Source organism: Mytilus edulis, chromosome 5 (genome assembly GCF_963676685.1).
Source record: "Mytilus edulis chromosome 5, xbMytEdul2.2, whole genome shotgun sequence".
Taxonomy (NCBI): Eukaryota; Metazoa; Mollusca; class Bivalvia; order Mytilida; family Mytilidae; genus Mytilus; species Mytilus edulis.
Genome location: NC_092348.1, coordinates 51,189,516 through 51,214,899, shown reverse-complemented (window position 1 = coordinate 51,214,899; position 25,384 = coordinate 51,189,516). Strand labels below are relative to the sequence as shown.

The window sequence follows — 25,384 nt, the reverse complement described above, 5'->3', positions numbered from 1 at the left end:
CTCTTCTTGATCCATTTGAATTAAAAGAAACAACGCTGTCGCCTTTCTTCTTCTCATAGAATCTTATATGAGCTCCATATTTTGTGAACGTCTTTCTTAACTGTCGTATTAGACTGCCCAGTGCATATCGTGCATGGCACTTTAAATGTATTTTAGCGCGCAAATTAACTTACATTTAGCGGGATTTATTGCCGTCGTAGTTTCATCTTGTCACCTTCGTACTTTTATTCGATGGCAACACGACGGGATTACGAGGTCTTCACGAAGTCGTGTTGCCATCGTCGTAAGACCTTCGGGTATCTTCGTAATTCATTCGTGTAGACATCGTAATGTCAAAACTGCCCGATGGTAACGATGGAAACACGAATGCAATACGATGTTCAAAGATACATTCCCGGTGACATTACGATGGCGAGGATGGTGATACGAACTCAATACGAACTCTCAACATCGGACGCACCTTCGGGGATTTTTTAACATGTTAAAAAATTTAGAACCCTTCCCGAAGTTGTCCCCGAAGGCTAGAAAAAGTGGCCGATGGTTCTTCGATGGTTAAAGATGGCACTACGAATAGCCCGATCTGGATACGATCAGTCCCGATTTTGAAAATTTCCATAATCGTGTAGCCATCGGCGTAAAAATCGGTACATTGTGACGCGGGCATTAACAAAACTTTGAATTTTTCGAAAAACTAAGGATTTCTTATCCCAGCCATAGATTACCTTAGCCGTATTTGGCACAACTTTTTGGAATTTTGGGTCCTCAATGCTCTTCAGCTTTGTACTTGTTTGATTTTATAAATATTTTGATATAAGCGTCACTGATGAGTCTTATGTAGACGAAACGCGCGTCGGGCGTACTAAATTATAATCCTGGTACTTTTGATAACTATTTGGTATTTTAACGACATCGGGACCAACTTCGTACGAACTTACAATTTTTGCATTCGGGTGTCCATCGTATATAAAAATCGGGACAGTGTGACGCGGGCATAAGTGGTAATTCAATCAGTCGAAAAAAATATATTTATTTGATCAAAACTGAGAATAGAAATGGGGAATATGGCAAAGAGATAACAAGCCGACAAACGAGTAGACAACAGCCTAAGGCCTCCAATTGATATTCAACGCAGCGAGAAAATCCCACACCCGAAAGTGGTCTTCAGCTGTCCCCTAAATAAAGTTGTGTACTAGTTCAGTGAAAATGAAGGTCACACTAAACTCAAAAACATATAAATGAACTAGAATTAAAAAACATATAATTCAACTGTCTTTCTGAATCTTATTTTTTGAACTCTTAGCCAGGGTGACTCTTGCTGCTATCAGAAACGTCAAATCTTTTACATAAACATGTTTCGTTTATGCATGTTCCTTTGTATTGTCATCTCTTGCTAGCAAGAAACAAGCTTTCTTTTCTTGCGGCAACCGATGCTATGAAGATCCTTCTGTTTTACGATTTGCAGTGACAATTAAGCGTGGCGAAATTTTTATATAACACATATCGTAAGAATTTTATTATGCTAAATGCACATGAAGGAATTTTTGAATAAAGTTCCTAAATCTTCTAAAAACTTTTCTTCCAACAATATGATTATTTTCGATAACTTCAATTTTAAAGTACAGTGTTTAATTTCCTGTATTACTGACATTTTAAATATAGAAGATTAAGCGATTAAATTAACGTGTTTTTTTCGAGTGGTTCAAATATTTAGTTTTTAGTTTTTATGTTAATTAGAGATTTCAATCATGTTGAGCTGTATTTTAAATTTGTATCTAATAAAATTGACCAAATTCTTAAAACTAGGCATACCGTTTGCGTAGAGTACCGTATGGGTATTTCGAAAAAGTACGGTACAAATATGCATATGGTCTGGAAGATAGCAGACAAACCGAGCTCAGGATGGCTTTGGTTTCTGTATGAGATACAGTATTCACTGAACACACAGTGTCATTCTAGTATTAAAATAACGCCTTTTGAAGCTGAATTTGATCAAAAGGCTAATGGTGTTATTTATGTATGTTTGCAATAGATTGAGGAGTTCATTGACGAAGAAAAAGTAGAGTACCTGTTTGAAACAGACGGGGACTTAATGACTGGCGCACAGACCAAAAAAGAGACCGATTTACAGACTAATAACGACACTGACTCACCACAAGCGGAAACGAGACCAACTCACAGACAGAAAACGAGACCGACTCACAGGCAGAAAACTCGATAGACTTACTGTTGGATAACGAGACTGACCCACAGACAGACAGACAGAAACTTTCACCGACTCACAGACATATGATGAGGCCTAAAGACAGGAACTGTTCAATATACCCGAAAACAACAACGAAAAGTCAGAAATATTTACAGAGACATATGATGTTACAGACTACAGACCTGCACACGAGGACGAGGCAGTTGATGATTTAATGACATTATAACTGACCTTTCTGAGGACAGCAAATGTACCATGACAACGGACGACGGACAAATGACGATTCAAGACAAAATACGAAGGATACTTGACAGAAATTATAAAAAAAACTGTTGAAAATACAATGAGAAACAGTATCGAAAACTAATGCAACGATTGAAAGAAGTATCTCTGTTACTGTGAGAATAAAAGTTGTTGATAGGGCATCGGGAGATTTTTCCCGATTGTTATGTAGAATTGATGATGTTATTGGCAAAAAGGCAAGTTTGAACAAACTTTCAAGAGAATTTGGCATATTGAACTCCTGTTATGATATGACTGATATAGAACTTTTGAAACAGAAAATTGAAACTGCACATTGGAGAACACATATAATTTCATTGCATGCTGCTGCAAAACAAAGGAAGCTTTCCTCTTGCAAGCAAGATATACAAAAACGAAGGAACAACAATGAACAACACATACAAATAGAAGAAATCTGACGTTTTTTTTGTGGCAGCAAGTGTCACTCGGGCAAGTGCCAAAATAGGATTTAGATAGAAAATTAAATTGAGAATCATTTAATTTCAATTGATTTGATGTTCACTTATTCATTTAATTGTAATAATGTTAATTTGTAAAACTCAATAAAAGCTTTTTGATAAATGTTTGTCTAAAAATAACCCAATTTGGTCCAAATACATTACTAGATAGTACGAGTATACGCATACGGTCCTGTCCGTACGCGTACGGTCCAAATACTCAAATGGTCTGGAACATATATATATGTATATATATATATATATATAAATTCACGTGATTATCTCGCGCAAAAATATAAAACGGAGATTTTGAATTAATTTGTGCAGTGACTTTTTTGGATTAGAAAATACATTTGCGTTTGTTGAAATTAAATGTCAAACTACATAAATTCAATTGGTTTGACTTCAGATTCACAAATAATCAATTTATGTGTTCCTAACTTAGAAGAATTATACATCTTAACCTACGACACATTTGATAAACGAATTTGTTGTTACCTTTTCCTTTCTGCAAACGTATATCTTACTACATTGCGGGCATAGCGAACGAGTTGTGATATATAAACACCGTAAGGAAAATCATCACCCAAAAAAGGAAAATTAACAACAGGTAACGAAAATCATTCCTTTTGTCGTAAATTTTTATGTAGAGTTTCCCGTGTATATTTGAAATATCTAAAGTTAAAAATCAGGTTTATGACCAGGTATTCTAATAACCTATTAATCAATTCAAATAGTTCTTTTAATTATTTTTAATTTATGTTCCTTACCTAGAAGAAATGGGCATCATAGAGATGGAAGTCATCTCTGCGAACCTCGCTGTAAATAAAGTGTGGTAAAAAATCTTTCATATAGGACATGGGGTTGTCAACTGAAATCAAAGTTTCCGATCTTGACCTTTGACCTTTGAAAGTTTAATACTCATTATGACACACCCTCAAGCTGGTTAGTATACATGTCTTGTATCAAGTATGAAATTAACACTTCTCTATATATAGAGCATACACAATAGGTTACGGACTGATCACTAAAGGGCGACCCGCTTTTCGACAGGGTTCTAACAATACATATTAACCCAGGTAAAACATTTGATAATCGAACATATTGTTACATTTTCTTTTCTTACATGTATCTTTTACTCCATGTAAGTGCATGTAACAAAATTGGTACCGTTAATTTTATTATCATAACAGAATCCGGGTGATCTTTTCCTAACAAAAGTTATCTTGGACACTATTTCCGGCTTTTCATAGCCGACTATTGATGGTATTCGCTTTCTAATTATTGAAGGACATATGATTGCCTATAATTGCTTACAAATACTCCATTTGACCTTCAAATGGCAGAAATGGACCATGCCACATCTCATTATTTGTATTTACATGCATAAAAAGGTTGGTAAGAGATTTCTGAAGCGATATACGTTTTTTAATTTAAAATTTACAGGGAATGCAACTGAAGATTACAATTTGTAAATTCATAATAAACTGAGTTTGGTAAAATGACAAAATAAATATAGAACCAAATAAATACAGATACAAAATAATTGACTTCTGTATATTTGCATGTGACTGCACTCTGACCCTTTCATAGAGAAGTTAAAAGTCAATGATTGTATTTTTCACAATAATTTACTCACTCCACTTGTATGTAAATTACTCATCCCTCTAGCTACTCCTAATGAAATCATTTTCAAGTCTTTCGCACTAGGTGGCAAAATCTCCTCACTGGTTGCAGTCTGTTGACTTGGTCGACATTTTCGTAAATATGATTGCAGATTGCCTCCCTTTACATATTCCATCAAAATATACACAGGATCTTTAATACGGAAACAAGTCAATATTAAAAGAAAATAGATGACAGGGCCATCTAGTTTTTACAGCAGAACCTCCTGGTTATAACATCCAAGATAATAGGAAGAAATAAATTTATTTCTTACATTGGTGTAGAAATAGCGACATTTTGGAGAAAACTCTTGTGATGAGCATAATTTCTTGGCAAAATTGACCTTCATATGGCTATTTCGAAAATTTCGGACACAGAGTAACAAGTGCAATTTCTTTGTCAAAAAAGATGCGACACCATCCGTGTTACGCAGTTTTATTCACATCTAAAGTTCTTGAAAATTAAGAATTAATTTTGATTGTTTTTTTCAACGTTTTTTGTTTACTGTTGTTTGTCATTTTGGTCTTTTATGATCCTTTGGTCAATGCGTTGTCAGTTTATGTTTGACTAATCAGTTATAGTGTTCCTATGTTTTTTGTCTGTCTCTTGTAGTAATTTACATTTAAACTTTTATAACTATGTAAGTGGGTTATTTTTTGTAGAGTTCAAAATCCTTAACCTAACAACCGTAACGTTTAACGTTATTTGGTGACCTTTTCTATAAGAAATTGTATAAGTGTTCTTTTTTTCAACAATACATACCTTGTTTTGTACAGCATCCTAAGTATGAAACAATATTTTTATGTTTAGGAATCTTTCTCATAACGTCCAATTCCTGAATAAGATCTTCTTTCTCGCAATCAGAAGATGAACCTTTCAATGTAAAAAGTTTAATTTCATCAATATAAATATTTCTATTTGAATAGGATACTAGTTAAAATGGGCATTTGCAACGAGATATAAAAATAGAATCATTTTAATCAGTTATAGCAAATCTTTGTAAACCTTTCGAAGTTGCAGTATTCATAATCTGAGATTTTCTTAATTTTTTTTAGTTGATAGCTATCGATAAACGTACAAGAAATATGATGACAAATATATTGTTTGTGTCCCTGTTGCCATGGTAACAGGTCATCTCGGATTTGAAACAGTTATCATGCACACATTTTTTTATGATTATAATAAGATATGTTCAATAAATTATAACTTCTTATATGTGACGTATAAAATTTTCTGACGTCAGACACTCAAATTAACTATTTTTGGATTCTTATAAATTCTATATATAACTTTTGGACTAGTTTAAATCTCGGTCTATTTCTTAAATTTATTCTTACATACTTTTGATTTTTTAACCCTGTATGCTAACATTCCAATGCAAATTTTAAAATTGTTTGTACGCACATTGAACGACAAATTTATGTGACGTATAAAATTTTCTGACGTCAGACACTCAAATCAATAAATGTGTTCGTAGATAGTAGATGTTTTTTGTGTTCTGTTAAATTGTTCCTTTTAAAATTGTTAAACGATGATGACTGATGTACCCATATTTTGACTATTTTATTTATTGTGTCTGTTTATTTAACGCATCAATGTAAAAATATCGGAAATTGATGAGACTGTCATTAAAGTGAGAGGGTTAGCGCTATAGAACCAGGTTTAATCCACCATTTTCTACATTTGAAAATGCCTGTACCAAATCAGGAATATGACAGTTCTTGTCCATTCGTTTTTGATGCGTTTTGTTATTTGATTTTGCCATGTGATTATGGACTTTCCCAATTGATCTTCCTCTAAGTTCAGTATTTTTGTGATTTTACTTTTTTCTTATGAGTGGGATAAAAGATAAACATTAAAAGAGGAGAAGGTGGCAATACTGATTAACATAAGGGAGTTGTCCTTGTGTTCAAGAAGGCAAATTAGAGACATTTTGCATGAACTTATTACACACTTTTGCAGTGTATATAAATGCGAATCAAGTTACTAGCTATATAGTAGTTAATTTTTATTGTCGTATTTTATGGCAAGCCGTTCTCGTCAAAACTATGTTTAAACTATTTTTCGAAAAATTTACACACTGAGAATTACAACAAAGGACACTGAGATTTAAAAACTTCAAAACGCACACTGAGAATTGAAAATTACACACTGAGAATTGAAAATTACACACTGAGAATTAAAAATTACACACTGATATTTCATAAAGACGCACTGAGATTACAAAAATGAAAAACGCACACTGAGAATTGAAAATTACACACTGAGAATTGAAAATTACACACTGAGAATTGAAAATTACACACTGAGATTTCAAAAAGACACACTGAGAATAAATAAACTGAAAACACACACTGAGAATTTGAAATTACACATTGAGAATTTAAAATTACACACTGAGAATTTAAAATTACACACTGAGATTTGTGCGCACTTTTTATGCGCACATATCTAATTAGCATACTTAATCTGAATCTATTACAAGCTTAAAACAACAAGGGGACAGAACTCGTTAGTCTTTCGATTTAGTTCCAAATTATTAATAAAAAAAACTTTAGAAATACAAGAACAAGAAAAATACCCACTTACTCTTATTACAAAATATAACCAAATGGTTAAAAACTTTATTAAAATTATAAGAAAACATTGGAACAATCTGCAAAAAAATGCAGTGAAATTTTTACTCAAGTGTCTATTATAGCATATAAACGTAACAAAAATATAAAAGATTAACTAGCGAAATCAGGGAAACAGTTGGAAGACTTTTGAAAATGATCTGAATTATAGGCAACAAACTTATGAATATGACAATGTTAAGTCTTGAAATTTATTACGAATGTTGGTTGAAGGAATCGCATTTCATTATAATGACAAGAGTTCTTGAGATCAAGATATTAATCTGTTGAATTATTCATCTCATGAATATTCATTAGTAATTTACATATTAATCTCAGTGTGTATATTTGAAATTTCAGTGTGTAATTAACAATTCTCAATGTGTGTTTTTCAATTTATTTCATCTCAGTGTGTTTTATTAAATCTCAGTGTGTAATTTTGAATTCTCAGTGTGTGTTTTTTTATTTTTTTAAATCTCAGTGTGTAATTTCGATTTCTCAGTGTGTTATTTTAGGTTTTTAAATCTCAGTGTGTATTTTTTTCGAAAAAAGGGTTTAAACATAGTTTTGACGAGAACGGCTTGCCATAGTATTTGAGTATTTCTACTAAAGTCTGTAGAATAAAGGATGAAGGAAAAGACTGAATAATGTTTACTTTCTGAAAATACAAAATACTAGTAACTGAGTTGAATGTATTTTTTATCACAAATTCAATAGAATATAACTTTTAAATGTATAATAACAGGATAAAAGTCCAAAACAAGTGTAATTAAAACATCTGCATCCGTAATATCGTTCATTGAATGCGGTTCATTTTAACTATAAATGCGATGCATTATCCAGAGACATGTCTCTGCGTTATCACTGAAAGTGCAAAAAAGTGAGTTTTCATGATTGTTGCTTTATATTATAATTCTACAAGCAACATCTGAAAATAGTCTTTAAATGACTTTATTGTTTATGACATTTGAAAATTAAAATGCAAGCTATTTGTAGATGCTGACATGAATATACACGGGTATAACCAACGTTTGGTTGATTCCGGACGTTGAGCTTTGTGTACCGTTCATCTTTTTTTTTTTGTACCTTTGGTGCACGTCTTCAACGTAGTATTTAAATTATAGTTATGTACTGTTGGTAAGTAAAACATCGAGAACAAAATTAGCTGTTTCTATTGAAATGTCTATTTTTTATTTACTTTCTAGCAAGCATTTTCAACCTCTAAAACTATTTGACATTTCTAACGTTTCATATTGAAGATTAAAATCATACACGTTTGATGACGCATATTGAAATATTTTTGGTGAGTGAGCGTGTAATGGATCCGAAATTTTACTGGAGCAGACATCCATGAAAAACGTATTTTTTTTAGAACAATTTTACTTGAAGTTTTAGTACTTGCTTTAAAAAGCTTTGGAAATATATCACGAGGTTTTATACACACTTCGACCATGATATTAATAGGCTTTTTCACAGGACTGTACAACGAACAGTACTTAAGAAAGAAAAAAAAACAAGAATGTGTCCATAGTACACGGATGCCCCACTTGCACTATCATTTTCTATGTTTAGTGGACCGTGTAATTGGGGTAAAAACTCTGATTTGACATTAAAATAATAACTTAAGATCATATCATAGGGAACATGTTTACTAATTTATTCGTTCATAGTGTATTAATTTACGTTTTTTGATTGTGTATGTCTGCCAATTGATATTTTATCGTGTGTTTTTCTATGTTGTGATGTTATGCTATTGTTTCAGAAAAAGGGAGAAGGTTTGGATCCATTAAAACGTTTATTTCTGTTACACTAAATGGTAGCAATATCTGACGTTGCGTCTGTGTAGTATATCGAACATCCTTTTATTTAATTCAGTCGTTCTGTTTTCATTTATTTTTCTTTACTCATCCCTTATTTTCGTTAATATTTCTAGAAGTTCTAAAACGACATGTCGTTCAATTTGCCGACGATATGTGCATCAAGCCACTTGACCAGTTAACGACTTGCATATATATTTGAATGATTGCATATTTATTTTCGAGTTCGACTGAATATTATTCAATTGGCTTTGTAATAATGCCAGATTTGTTCTCTATAACTATGTAATTGTAGTTTTATGAGAAATAAAGTATTCGTATTCGTATTCGATAGAAATACATGTGAAGAATATGTAACAAATTGTTTTGTTCAAAACAAAATGTTAAAAGACATATAAAAAGAAAGAGATGATCAATTTAAGTTTGCCGTAAGCTTTAATTAGTTGAAAAATAATCTATAAAATATTACAAAAATGTATATGTACAATAAATTTGTCAAGGGGATGCATATAATCATTCGGCCCAAAAAAAAAAAGAAATCAAAATTAAGATTAAATATTTTATAATAAAACTGTGTGTGTTATTGACAGTGCCAGTGGGATGAGTATTACCAGCACAATAGTCAGAACTTCTGTGTTGGTGCCTTAGTGGAGAGACATAAGGTGTTACCCTAGTCCGTCCTTCCCGAACATCCCAAAAAATGAGTCCCGTTCTCCTAACTTTAGTTTGCCTCAACCAATATTGGGAAATACTACAAAACTTATACATTATATAAAAAAGAAAATGTGGCATGAGTGTCAATGAGAACTCTCCACAAGAGACCAAATGACTCAGATATTAACAACTATAGGTCACCATACGGCCTTCAACAATGAGCAAAGTCCATACACAATAGTCAGATACGAAATGAAAATGTAAAACAATTCAAACGAGAAAACTAACGGCCTAATTTATGTACAAAAAACAAATATGTAACACATAAACAAACGACAATCACTGAATTACAGGCTCCTGACTTGGGACAGGCACATACATACAGAATAAGGCGGGGTTAAATTTGTCAACGGGATCCCCAACCTTTACCTAATATGGCCCGAGTGCCAATGAGAACTCTCCACAAGAGATCAGATGACACAGGAATTAACAACTATAGGTCACAATACGGTCTTCAACAATGAGCAAAGGTCATGATACCTCATAGTCACCCATAAAAGGCTCCGAAATGACAATGTAAAACAATTCAAACGAGCATAGAAACGGACAAATTTATGAACAAAAAATTAACGAAAAACAAATATGCAACACATAAACAAACGACAAACACTGAATTACATGTTCCTGACATGCGACCGGCACATACATACCGAATAAGGCGGGATCCCCACCATCCCCCTAACCTGGGACAATGCTTATTACCACACAACACAAAATAAAATATGAAATTTGGTTGCGTCACTTTTACCGTTAATGAGAATTCGTGCCCCTATAAAAACATAGAAAATGCTGAATTTTTCGTTTCCGTTCTCTTAATTAAGTTTTACTCAATCAAACGTTATAAACCTTATACGCAATGCTTATTACCCCATAACACAGATCTATGAAGTTCGATATTGGGTGGCGTTACTTTTACTGTTCATGAGTCATTAGATGGAAGAAGATTTGGTACGAGTACTAATGATACAAATGTCAACACGGAGCCTTAAGATAGGAAAAATGTTGAATCAGTTGTTACCGTTCTTCAACTTCAGTTTGTCTTAACCAAATATTTTGAAACTTATGCATGATGCTTATTGTCACAAAACGGTCAAAATAACGTGAATTCTGCATCTATATTTGGATGTTTACTGATGTTTTTTTCACAAGTAGGGGCAATTGTGGCCAATTGACATATTTTACCTTTATTTTTAATTAAGTAAACAGCTTATTTACTTCCATTGAATTCTACTTCTAGACTTAACCTGCATATTTTTTCAGGATCTCGGTGCAGTTTGGTAACAGACAACGATATTTCAAGTTACATGTGACCAGCATAAGAAAGTGTTTCACTAGATTGAGCTCTCTGTCTAAGTGTACTTTAAAGGTTCTTTGCATTGAGTTCAGTTTATTGATATGCGTATACCTTCTGTGTGGATTTTTAAGATGTAAAAACAGACTATCCATATCTGCATGTCCATGAAATGAAATGAAATCTAAGGTAAAATGATTACAAGATGTTGCATTATATATCACAACTGGCAGCACATGGTGCTACTAAATGTAAATGTAAATGTTCTCTCTAATGGGGATCTCGTTTGGGGTTCTGAACCCAGATCCCGCTTACTGTTTTGTCAGATTAACGTTTCCCGCTTACACTATGTACGTAAGCAATTCTCATTTTTTTGTAAATTCCCGTGTCCCGCTAGACTTCAATTCCCGTTTTCACGGCACAATAATTTGACTTTCACGTGTAGCGCTTACAAAAAGTCAGCAATCCCGTGTCACGCTTAGACCCCAACGAGACCCACTCAAGTTTTTCACGGAAATTAAAGGATTTAGTTTTCATTTGAACCTAACATTCTTAAAAATTGAGAATGAAAATGTGGAATGTGAAAAAGAGACAGTAACATGACAAAAGAGCAGAAAGCAGTCGAAGGCCACCAATGGGTCTTCAACAAAGCGTGAAAATCCCTCGACCGGAGGTGGGCTTCAGATGGCCCCTAAACAAAGTGTGTACAGTTCAAACTCCAAAACATAAAACTGAACTTACAATTAAAAACGTACAATTAAACAAAAAACAGAGACTCCTGACTTGTCGTCAAGGTAATCATACCAAGAGACACACCCACTATGCAGAGGTCAAGAGTCAAAAAGTCATAGTCTGGTCAAGAGTTCCTTATAAAAAAAAACACAAAGCAGATTTTGAGGAAAGGGTAATCGTGCTACACAAAACTAACAAATATATCTTTATATCTAAAATAGATATAGTAAGATGTGGTATGAGTGCCAATCAGACAATTCCTCATTTAATTCAAACAAAATATACAAGTTGTACATTGAGGCCAAAGTTCAAGCTCACATGAAGATTCTATTGCTACTAGACTCACCATCTTATGACAATGCATGTGCATGCCACATATTCAGAAGCAAGGTCAATTGCAAATTATATTTTGAGGTCAAGGTAATACACACACTGTATCCCGATGACATACCTAACGTGCATAGGTCAAGAGTCAAAAAGTCATATTCTGGTCAATAGTTCCATGTCAAAAATATACACAGCAGTCATGCACGAAAGTTCATCATGGTACACGTAACAATGTCTTATGTCATGATGCACTACACATGCCAAATACAGAAAACCAAGGTCAGAGACAGAAACACAAGACATATAACTAAACTCAAATGGAACGGTACTTGTATTGCAGGTCACTACAGTTGCCTTCAAAATAGAACATAAACTCTCCCAACACTGCAAAATTAAAACCGTCTTTCACAAAAGATTAACAGGATTCTTTGCAACGATTATCTTACAACTATCAATAGAGAATCGAGTCGTGCAGTTATGTCAATAAATTAAAATGGTAAGCACTAAAGACTAGGGTTTACCATTAATTTTTAACCCAACCATATGATAGTACTATGGTAAAATTATGGAAACACATGATACAGTCATGAAATTGAATATTTGAAATATTAGTACAACCAGAACAATACAAGACAGAGTTGTAAACAAAAGAAAGTAATGATACATATCGAATTTTTAATCCCAATGCACATATTAGGAACCGTAGTTTTCATTCAATTTATTTATCTAAAATGTACGCTTGGGTTAAACAATGGAAATGAACACTGTATATTTATATAAACGATCAATTTTGTAAAATAAAAATTAAAAAAAAACATGTAAAAGTCACCAAACAATTAACCAGCATCTGTATAAAAGTAAAAATTATCCGACGTAAAAATAACATAAACAAAACAAACCCGTTCCTGTCTCGAGACAAGCATAAAAAATGTTGCAGTAAAAAGTAATCAAGTCAATACACCTTATCGCTAATCCCGGCTGACCCGGCCGCTTGAACTTTTGACGCGTACAATAATCACTTTTCAATTGTGGTGTCAGATATTTTGTTTTATGACGTCAAAATTTTACAGGAACCTGTGTGATATCCAGTAATGGCCGTCGAATAGCGATAAGGTGTATACACAGTCCTTCGGTTTTTTTTCGGTCATACGTATATCGAAACTCGAAGCTTATTGAAAAAAACCCGCGTTTTTTTTCTACGCGGGAAGAATAAACGACTATGACTGACCCTTCATCCTGCTTGACAGAAATTAGGTATAAAACCACTTTGACGGTAGGTAATCGTCACCTAAAATTGCAGCATATTTATAACAAATTTCACACAAAACAGGTTGAATTTCAATCCACTTGGTACCCGTTTTTTTGTGTGTTGTTTGTTATAATCACCTGTGGTTTTAATACTGGTAACCTTTTATCAATAATGTGACAAATCATAGCCTATATCATCTTTGTATATATAATTCGAAACACATGTTAATGATCCTTTCTATACAAACCTCTACAAGTTTTGACAGCTACCATTTCCCAGTTTCCATGGCCAGAAATATTCAATGCGCGAGCCATCATTACTTTACCAAATCGTCCCTGACCAAGGTCTATTCCAAGCTGCAAACTTTGTCGTGGAAATTCATCTTTTAATATGGAATTATTGATGTTCGAGAGATAACAATTCTTAAATGAAAAAGAAAATTACAGTCTGTTTTCTTTTGTTGGAAAGGTGTTGTCTATCCATTGTAAAGTTGGAGCTTAACAATAATAGTAATAAATGCCATACTGGTTCCAATAAAAACTTGAATGAGCATGTTATAAACTGTGACATCTCGAGAAAAGATGCAATTTTCGACTGATTTTAATCATTCAAACTGATCAATATCAAATCAATATCTTCAAGAATGAAGAAGAAAAGTCTGGAAAACTGATTGCCGAACAGACAGACAGACAGACAGACAGACATTAAATATTTGATTAAATCAGATAAAAACTATGGCCTATATGAAAATTTTCATCAAAATGTCATAATGACATCACAACTGTATCGTATGCCCTTAAATGGACGCGTTCCAACATCATCAAAAAAATGAGGAGGATGAGGAGAAATTAGGTCTGCCGAAATTTGAGTCTTGTGTACAAAGAAGCACAAGAAACAATAAAGTTTCAACCGTCGGGCTTGGGACAATTCTTCAACTAGGACAGCTACCATAAGCTCAACTTCACGTTATCCACCTTCAATTTACCTGTACACAATCCACCGTGTAGAACGCCACATGTGATAGTTTTTCTTCGCTTCGAAATTTCCACCCCGTGTCAAACATAGCCGACACCCCGCATATAGCGTTCTACACGGTGCAATCGGTTCAAATGAAAAACAAAATCGGCTCAAGTGAAAGAAACAAAAAACGCGGAAATCTCGTTATATCGTCTCATGATGATGGAAAACCTGGTCCGGTAAACGCAGTTATTTGTATTACACTACCATGACTACGTGTAAATTTCTCTTTATGCAAGACATAGATAACATGCCACAAACGTAAGAGCATAGCTGTTTTGATATGCGTATAGTCATTTTGAGTCCCATAAAGTGGTCTGATTTAAAAGATATGCATCACACTTGTTATAAATGTCATGTAATATCATAATTGCTTTGTATCCAGTTTGCATAATAATTGAGAACCTATAACCGCCAGGACAACAATCGAAAGACAACGGAAATATTCACATTTTGAACATATATACGTTTTTAGTACATTAGTATTGTAAACATCATATGAATTTGACATGTATATGTATTAAAGTTAATAAACATTGTAAAAAGACAACACTTACCTTGAAAGTAATATACGTCAAATTAAAAATATGTACATGTAACTAAAGCTTACCAAATTAACATCATCTTTTTCAGCATTTTTCTCATACGCTACATTAGAATTGAAGACAGATTTCAAGCCATCACATTCATCCTGAAATAATTTTTTTCATCAATGAACACATCTAAATAATTCATACAAATGAATTTCTTGTAAATTTTTACATTTTTGTAATTGAAAAATATTCCTCCCCTTTCCTCCTGTCCACAGTCCACTCATACATGTATGATAGAAAGACAGATATTTCTGTGTCAAATACATAGTATCGTGTTAATGAACACTTCAATATTAACAGAAATTACCTGTACCTTTCTTATAATTCCCATTAATAGTTAAAGTGTTGACACAGAGCTAGGTCTTGCTCATAGGATGATGAACGAAAATTGAATGATGAATTATGAACCGACGATACACGCACGGTGAATGATAATGCTGAACGCATGATTCACACATATTGAATGATTCATAGAAGAATACAAATGAGAAAATGCAAGATGAATGCACGATGAGCGATAAGCGTTACACGGGGGCTTAACGAAAAATGAATGATGAATTATGAACCCACGACACAAGTACTGATAATGCTGAACGCATGATACACACATGTTGAATGATTCATAGACGAATTCACAATGAGAAAATACACGATTCGAAAAGCTAGTTTATCTAGAACGGCATTTAAAATTGACAGATGATAATTAAAATGTATAAGGGTATACACATTTTAGATAAACTTTCCATGCCGTACATACATTAATTGTCGTATATTTTTTATTCCATTTTCAATATCAACTCATCTATTTTCATAATATAACTCAATATCAAACAAGAAAAAATATTTATGAATAAATTGTTACATTTTAAACAGGAGCAGATCCAACCATTTTTAAAAAGGGAGTTCCCAACTCAGGATTGAAGGGGGTGGTTCCAACCACACTGTAAATCTAAGTGTTAATAAATAGAACACTGCTTGAACGCTTTTTTTTTTACACTTTTTGAACGTAAAATGGTGTTCCAAATGTTTACACTAGTGTTCATCAATTTTTTAATGCCTTTGTGTTTCATTTTTGAACACTTGATGCTAGAGACTTTAACACTAGTGTTCAACGATTTAACGTGTTCGAATGTTCAAAATCTTAATACGTCGACGCGTTCAACAGCCATGTAATACTTTTTGAACACATAGAACATGTTTAAAATCAAAGTGTTAAGATTCAGAACACCATACGTTAACTTTCAGAACAGTTGACATAAGTGTTCAAAGTAATGGTGTTTAAATGTGGAACATGTTCTATTTTCAAGCGTACATAATTTTCCATAAGTACTTAACTTAATTAAACTGATATAAACACTATACTCAATCAGGAAAAATATAACAATAAAGCATATTTTAACAAGTAATTCTTTATGTAATCAAATGAGCATTTATGAAAGAAAAGAACACAAAATTACCTTATGATATCACCAGTAACAGTCAATGAAATGACATACTAAGTACATAATGTTTTTAAACGGACTTAGATATATCACAAATAACGATTTTCCCTACATGACTAGTAGATAGTTGCTACATCATTTGTCATTTAACCGGGAAAGCAAGTAAATGTGATAAGTAGATAGTATTTCATATAGGTATATGTCACAATGAAAGTTTAAAAGTTTCCGAATTCCAACAGTTCTTGTGCGATCACATACAATGTACGCTCCACTTTTCAGTGCATATGCACTTAAAGCTACCAACTGGGTGGCATTTTAAGTGTTGTTATCAACTTCCAAAGTCAAAATCCTCCACAATAAGGAATGTCTATGAGCCTATATATCCTGCAATGCAAAATACAATTTAAAATTGATAGAAGAGAGTTTTTCATAAAGCATCAAATTATGCAATTGTTGTTATGCTTTAATTTCGATATACACTAGAGTACAAATTGATATTCTATGGCAGTGAAATGCAATTTTTACATTCTAAATTGCAAAAGTCGATTTCTTGACCTAAGGTGAACAGATAGAAATGATACAACCACATAAGCTATTAATATACATATATTGTCATCCTTTTTGACGTCTTTCTTTTTTCCACCACTTCATAGCATGCAGAAATGACCTTTTTGGAATTATTGGCTACCGGTTCCTAATTCAAACATTTTAATCTAACGATCCCTGCAAATGAAAAAAACGAATGCATTTTCTAAGTCAAAAATGGTGTTCCAAATGTTTACACTAGTGTTCATCAATTGAATATGTGGTGATCAGTTTTTAATGCCTTTGTGTTTCATTTTTGAACACTTGATGCTAGAGTTCTTAACGCTAAGTGTTCATCAATTGAATGTGTGGTGTTCAGTTTTTAATGCCTTTGTGTTTTGTTTTTGAACACTTGATGTTAGAGTTCTTAACACTTAGTGTTCAGCTTATATATATGGATGTCGAAAATCATCATTTATTCTGTATAACAGACAGACTGTTATTCATCAGTTTAGAAACTCATCAGAACAAACCTGACAGTTATTTGCGTTTATATCTAAAGCCCGTTCTTTAATTCGTCTTTTATGTTGAATATTGAAATTTGGATATAAAAGTTATGACTATTTGACAAATATATAAATGGCATGAGAAAATAACAAGGAAGCAATCGAACTACAAATGGAGATTATTCTAACTTGTTACTCACTTCTTTCGTGTTCATGTGGGATAGAAGTCCCTTCTCCAGTTTTCTTTCTAATGTGTATCCATTCTTCGTTTAACCGCTTAAATCGCTAGCCGATATCTGTTTTCGGTACTTGGTATCCTGGTATATTATTTTGAACATAAGGTGTTCAAAATTTCAAGCGATTTGAACACTGATTGAACATGTAATGTTAATAAAATGAACGGATAATGAAATAAGATAAACATCGACATGTTTTTTGATTACGATATTATCATTACAGGCCTCATTGCTATGCATAATTATGTCACTTATATAAGTAGTAAAACTAGGTTCTCTAGAAGAAGACTTTTGTATGTATTTCCCATATGTTAAACTAAGCTCCTCCCTGGCGGCCATCTTGGATGATGGATCGGCAACAAATTAATAACACTTGGTCAGCATTTCATAAGGAACATTCATGCTATGTTTGATTTTATTCCATTCAGTGGTTCTCTAAAAGAAGACATTTATATGTATTTCCCATTGGGTCTTATGTTAAACTAAGTCCCCCGCTGGTGGCCATCTTGGATGAATCCGGGTCCGTCCGCCCTGATTTCGGTTCGCCCTAGTTCCGTTTCGCCCTGAGACCGTTCGCCCTGATACCTGTTCGCCCCGATTTTTATTTTTTATTATAGTGTTGTGTTGTGTGTATTTAGTTGAATATGTTGAAGTCAGTCTACAATTTCGCCGAATATTTACGACCTATCATGTTATCTACAGCTAGCTGCTACTAGGTTATAAGTTCCTGTAAATTTCAGGACAACAAGATATTGTGACTTCAAGGTATTGAGAACTAAGTTAGTATCTGTATGTAATTACGTTACTAGGAAATTATTTTTAGTGAATTTCAGCACTAGTCTACATTGTATTTTTAAATGTAAAACAACTGAAGACTAAATTATTTGTATGTAATGGCATATGTTGAAGTCTGTTTACATTCACCGAATATTTATTTGTGATGTATTACGTGTTGCTGCTTTTGGGAAATAAGTGTCTCGGAATTTCAGCACTACATTGTATTTTTAAATGTACTAAGTTATTATGTTGTCTTGCTGCTACGAGGATAATTTTCTGTGAATTCAAAGACTACAAAGTATGATGGATCAGCTACAAAGTAACAACACTTGGTCAGCACCTTATACGGAACATTCATGTTATGTTTGGTTTCATTCCATTCAGTGGTTCTCTAAAAGAAGTCATTTGTATGCGTTTCCCATAGGGTTCTATCTTAAACTAGGTCCCCCGCTGACGGCCATCTTGGATGATGTATCGTCTAAAAAGTAATAACACTTGGTCAGCACCTCATAAGAAACATCCATACTATGTTTGGTTTCATTCCATTCAGTGGTTCTCTAAAAGAAGTCATTTTTATGCATTTCATATAGGATCCTATGTTAAACTAAGTGCCCCGCTTACAGCCATCTTGGACAATGGATCGGCTACAAAGTAACAACACTTGGTCAAAACCTCATAAGGAAGATGTATGCCATGTTTGGTTTCATTCCATTTAGTGGTTCTCTAGAAGAAGTTCAAAATGTAAAAAGTTTACGCCTACGACGGACGACGACGGACGACGACGGACGACGGAAGCCAAGTGATGAGAAAAGCTCACTTTGCCCTTCGGGCCAGGTGAGCTTAAAATTATCCAAAAGAGTTTGAACATATATAATAGCATTCCGACTACTAAATGCCCATTTTTTCTTGTGAGGCAAAGCTGTATTGACAAATTGACAAATCAAAACTTTTAATATATTCGAAATCACCAATATCAGCATGCAGATTGCTTTAAATACTTCCAACGAATTTTTGACACTTCAAAAGTAATCAATTCCACTTTTTTACGTATTTGAACAATATATAACCAGTATTTTGATTGGATCAAATGTACTAGTAAGAAGAATAGATAGATTTGTAGTGGAACAACGAAATAAATCTATATTTGTAAGGAGTTTTGTGCAGCTTCGGAAGCCAGTACATAGTTGGAACTTTTATTGTATTTGGTTCTGATGGTAAAACATTAGATAAAAGTTTATGTGTCGAAAATTGAGTCAGTTTGAATGTTGATGAACTCGTGATTTTCATTTGTAGAACCTCAATGTCAAATGTACGTCCAACAATAAGGATAAGTAATGTTAGCAGCCTTATCAGCCGGAACAAAAACAAATTCCTTGGCGAGTTCTTTTAGCTTATGTTTGATACGTGAAATTGAGCTATTATGGTTGTATTTAGGAGTAAAATTATCCTTAAAATGTTGAATACGTATATCAACTATGTTTATTACCGAATTAGACAAAAAGTTTCTTAAGATTTTTCTCCGTGAGTTATATTTACCAAACAGTTAATCAAAAATTCAAGAGAGGAGAAAACTCAAATTAAATGTCAACGTACCCATTTAACAAATATGTATTAAGCGAGCGCCGATTTGAGAAAAAGCCTCTCGTTAAGGTTTTTAATGCAACTATCTAACACACAGCTAATTTTGGTATCAATTGAAAGAAAAACTTCTAGAGTATACGATTTGGGTGGTCGTCAAAGTTCCCTATGGTCAAGTTTCTTGCAAATCTCACGAGAACACAGACATGTCGAAATACTTTGGAGTATACGGTGACATTTAACATTGAATATATCGGCATTGTTGTAAATATATTATTCATTTTTATCTAAGATAGCTTTCACTACATTCTAAAAGCACATCGAATTAAAAAAAAAAAGAAGATTTTATGAAAAATTAGTTAATTCAGAGGCATCTGTCAGACCAACCCTAAAATGTAAAAAAAATATACCATATATTTTAAGATTGTCAGAATCAATGACATATTATAACTCTCATATGTTTTGTTCTTATAAATTCCATATACATTGAAAAGATTGCGACACACATCGAAGCTCGATGATGGATGATAAATGTTTGACGACTTCTCTAAATTCTGCATTATTAAACGGTATTCCGGATCTGTATCGTGTTTATCCCAGACACTCAAAAATTATATCAATCGAGTATCTAATATGCACATGTAACATTTGAGTTGCCAACACACAAGTCGTGTTTTAACATATTACTAAATAAATATTCGTATATGTGTTACCGAAAGACCATTTTAAGCATTACTAACGATATTGGCATGTGATATGTAAGCAGCAGACTGTATTTTATAGAATAGTATATTCTTAAATATTATCATAATTACTCATCATGGATGAGTGTCCAAGTCCTGTCAAATGTGCACCACCTCCAGTGAAGCGCGGTCGCATGTCCATAAATTGGCAACGCTGTATAATATGTCAAAATATTACACAAGAGACTCTCAGTATGACAACTGATAGAGGTTTTACAACCTTAATGAATGCTTTAAGGCAAAGACAAGATGATGTGTTTAGGTTGTTTTTGAGTGAGGTTGATACATTAGAGGCATTGTTGGTTTAACAAGGAAGAAGCTTCATTGATAAGATGGAATCTTACAAGGCATGAGCTTAGTCAGATAACATCGGCGATGAAAGCACGTGCGTGTCCTATCCAGGTTGATGACCAATGTCACGATGAAGCAAAACCAGCTGCAATGAAAAGGGATGAAAAGCGTGTACAAGATCTAATTGTTTATATAACAGAAAGAATGACAAATCCATTTGACGATGATAGTCACTCTCCTCAGCTTATTAACATTTCAACTCGTCCCCGTGCTAGTCACGAGATTGAAGATTCACTGTTAAAATCAGTTGAAACTGGAAAAACTAAAATGAAGAAATTTGTTGAGTCATCTCTATCAACAGACCAGGCAGGTAGCTTTTACCATCCCATCCAAAGATCAGGACTGAAGACCTTTGAAGATATGAACCCCAAAGTACAACTAAAATGCAAATCTGATCAAGTTGTAAAAGGTCATTTGAATCCCGAACTTGTATTTAGACGTGCACTATCTCTAACTAAATGTAGAGTTTACGTATCTGTGGAAATTTGTCCCATTCCCACTGCATTATTTCATGACGATGAGGAAGAGAAATAAGTCTGATCTTGCCCATGAATTGGAAAATTTAGTAGGATCAGTCCCTAACCTTCCTTCATTCGACCACAGTGCTACCGTACTAATAAGAGATGACATGAGCTTAGTTCAGTCATTTGATGTTAAAAGGATGTCCACATTTTGAGACTTGGCCAAATCTTACATATGCAGGTACAATCAGGCATAAATGTTTAGTTCTTGTCGGTGGATTTTCCAATCCATAAATAGTGCGACAACTCTCTAATGAGCATGTTATCGATCTCATAGACTTTTTCTGTTCGCATGAAGAAGCAGACACAAGAATCTTGCTTCATGTTATACACTCTGATAAAATATTTCAGCAGTTGAATATAAGGGGATGAATCATAGTCAAGTTTTCCGATACAGATGTTCTTGTGCTCTGTGTTCATTATTTGAAGGTTCTTGTGTCGACTGAACAAATGTGGTTTCTGACGGGGTCAACTAATTCTCTTAGGGACTGTAGAAGGTACATACCAATCGATGAGTTAAGTAAATCTCTTTCACTTTTACTAGGTAACATTCTCACTGCAGTTCATGCTTCAACTGGTTGTGATACCACCTCCGCTATATTTGGGTTTTGCAAAAAAACTGTATTCAAGTTGATAAGAAAATCTACGAGTAAGTTTACAAATCTCTAAAACTTTGACTAGATTGATTTTTCCACATCGTTGTCAGCAGCAAGAGATCTTATTTCAAGCTTGTTGGATTCAAAAGACAAATTCCCTTCATCACATGTTGACTGAAACAAGCTACGTGTTAATCTTGCAACATGCAAAGACACAAGTTTGTTGCGATTACCACCAAGCGAACCTGAGTTCATGAGAACATGCTTTGCGGTCTTGTCTTCATACGAAAATTTAGATGTCCTCACATGTCGATCATCCTTTGGCTCCTTGTGAATACTGGTGGAAAAAGAGTTCACATGACCCGGATCCAGTTTACTTTATAGGCATGATGACGTCCGATTTCCTGCAAGATTTAATATGTTCTTGCAAGGGGAAATATATATGTAGCAAGTCATGTATTTGCCGAGAGCAGCAGATGTCTTGCACTGAGCTTTGTCCATGTCAGGGTAGTGATGCCTTCCAAAATATATATTCTGAAAAGGACATCGACCTCGAAGATCAAATGAATGACGATGATGAAGATAAAAACGATACCATTTACTGATAGCGAAATCTTGAGCATTTGAGCAAAGGGGCAACATAAAGTTTAATTTGCCTCACTGTTATTCGATGTAAATATGTATATTATTATTAATTTTGTGTTTTTGTAATAACTCTACCAGCTGAAATAAATGGTTGTGTACTTAAGTTCTGTATGCGATGATAGTGATAGTTAAAAAAATAATAATAAAAAAAAAATTAATAAAACCTTGCTAGTGATCTTCGACCTTGACGTGGTTGGCAATCTTAAGACAATTAAATCATAATGTATTTATAACTGTCGAACTTACAGGAGACCAAAATAACATATATGTCTTACTTTGTTGCAAACATGGTAAATATGCGCTTTAAAGCAGTTTTACGATATGTTTTAATATAATTTTATCAATATTTTGTCGGTATAAATAAAGGCAACAGTAGTATACCGCTGTTCAAAACTCATAAATCCATGGACAAAAAACAAAATCGGGGTAACAAATTAAAACCGAGGGAAACGCATTAAATATAAGAGAACAACGACATAACACTAAAATGTAACACACATAGACAAAATCCCACGAGAATAACAAATGTAACATATATATATAACATAAAAACATGCTAGAAGAGACATTAGAACTTAAACAAGAGGCTCTCAAGAGCCTGAATCGCTCACATTATTTTTTTTGGTTAAATCTCTCATCAATGATTATTTTGGCTTTTCAATTTATTTAAATGTTCTTTGAATCGTCCTATTTTCTTCAAAAGCAAAAAAAAAATCATGTTCTCCTATGTTCTATTTTAGCCATAGGAGCTATGTTTCTGACATACAAGGAAATGAAATATAAAATTTATACTAGATACTCTGAAACTCATTTAGCCTAAGTTTGGCTGAAATTGATACAGCAGTTTCAAAGGAGCAGATTTTTTAAAGTAAGTCAACATATGATGAACAAATTGTGAAAAAAGTCTTTAAAGGGCAATAACTCCTTAAGGGGTCAATTGACAATTTTGGTCAAATTGACTTATTTGTAGATCTTACTTTGCTTAACATTTTTGCTATTAACAGTTTATCTGTATCTATAATAATATTCAAGATAATAACCAAAAACTGCAAAATTTCTTTAAAATCATCAATTCAGGGGCATTATACCTGAAAAACCAGTTACCCAATTCGGCTGAAAATTTCAGGACAGGTAGACCTTGACCTAATAAATACTTTAACTTCTTGTCTTATTTGCTCTAAATGCTGGAGTTTTTGAGATATAAGCCAAAAACTGCATTTTACCCTGTGTTCTATTTTTAGCCATGACGGCCATGTTTTTTGACGAAATAAAAAATAAAGCACAAACTTTATTTTATACACCCTACTGATCATTCAGTTGAAGTTTGGTTGAATTTGGTTTAGTAGTTTTAGAGGAGAAGATTTTTTAAAGTTAGCAAATATGATGAACAAATTGTGAAAAATTGTCATTAAAGGACAATAACCCCTTAAGGGGTCAATTGACAATTTTGGTCATATTAACTTATTTGTAGATCTTACTTTGCTGATCATTTTTGCTGTTTACAGTTTATCTTTATCTATAATAATATTCAAGATAATGACCAAAAACTGCAAAATTTCCTTAAAATTACCAATTAAGTGGCAGCAACCCAACAATGGTTTGTTTGATTCATCTGAAAATTTCAGGGCTGATAGATCTTCACCTAATGAACATTTTAACCCCATGTCAGATTTGCTCTAAATGCTTTCGTTTTTGAGATATAAGCCAAAAACTGCATTTGACCCCTATGTTCTATTTTAAGTAACGGCGGCCATGTTTTTTGACGGATCAAAAATCGAAGCACACACTTTGTGCAAGATAATCTAAGGAACAATCATGCTAAGTTTCATTCAAATCCATTCAGTAGTTTCAGAGGAGAAGATGTTTGAAAAATTGTTAACGACGACAGACGACGACGACGACGACGAATGCCAAGTAATGAGAAAAGCTCACATGGCCTTTTAGGCCAGGTGAGCTAAAAAAACTAGTTACATATGTTATTTATATAAAACCAAACGAATTTGTGTGTTTTCGACGCAAAATTGAATATTACCGAGCGTTTTGCGTCAACTTCCGTAAAAAATATGATTTTCACAAAAAGATTTTTTCATTTTAAACACTTTTTAAAAAAAAAATTATTTCCGAAACAAAAATTAAATAGACTATAGTTGATCAAATGATATATTTCATATTATATATTGCAGATGAATTTGTTTTTAAACTGTTTTTTTTTTAACAATATCGTCAAATTATGTCTTATATTTTTCCCCTTTATTTTGCGTTTTAAGAAAAATGTGACCATTTCCCAATTTGACGACCAGATTACCCCTGACTTAATGTTATTTTCCAGTGCAGGTATTTGTTCACAACACATATTGAAAAACCCAACCTGATATGTTCGGCATACGTGAAGGATTTTTTAATTTGCTGTGAACAGAATTTTATCGTGTATGTAATAATTTATAATAACACTTTTAACATTAAATTTAAGTATTAAAAGTGTAAATTGCGTGATTTTTTAT

General features: G+C 33.3%; 1 protein-coding gene across 2 annotated transcripts in view; it reads right to left on the bottom strand.

The window, feature by feature from the left end:
- The window catches only part of LOC139525461 (fibroblast growth factor receptor 4-like), a 225,506-nt gene that overhangs the window by 94,979 nt on the left and 105,143 nt on the right, over positions 1-25,384 (bottom strand). For both annotated transcript variants that reach the window (XR_011664899.1, XM_071320811.1), the window contains exons 13-16: positions 14,981-15,061; positions 13,601-13,775; positions 5,371-5,481; positions 4,583-4,761 (exon numbers count right to left, since the gene is read on the bottom strand). Coding sequence is in view for 1 of the 2 variants with exons in the window: in XM_071320811.1 (XP_071176912.1) it covers positions 4,583-4,761; positions 5,371-5,481; positions 13,601-13,775; positions 14,981-15,061 (546 nt within the window). In the remaining variant the exon portion in view is untranslated. The remainder of the gene's footprint in view (positions 1-4,582; positions 4,762-5,370; positions 5,482-13,600; positions 13,776-14,980; positions 15,062-25,384) is intronic.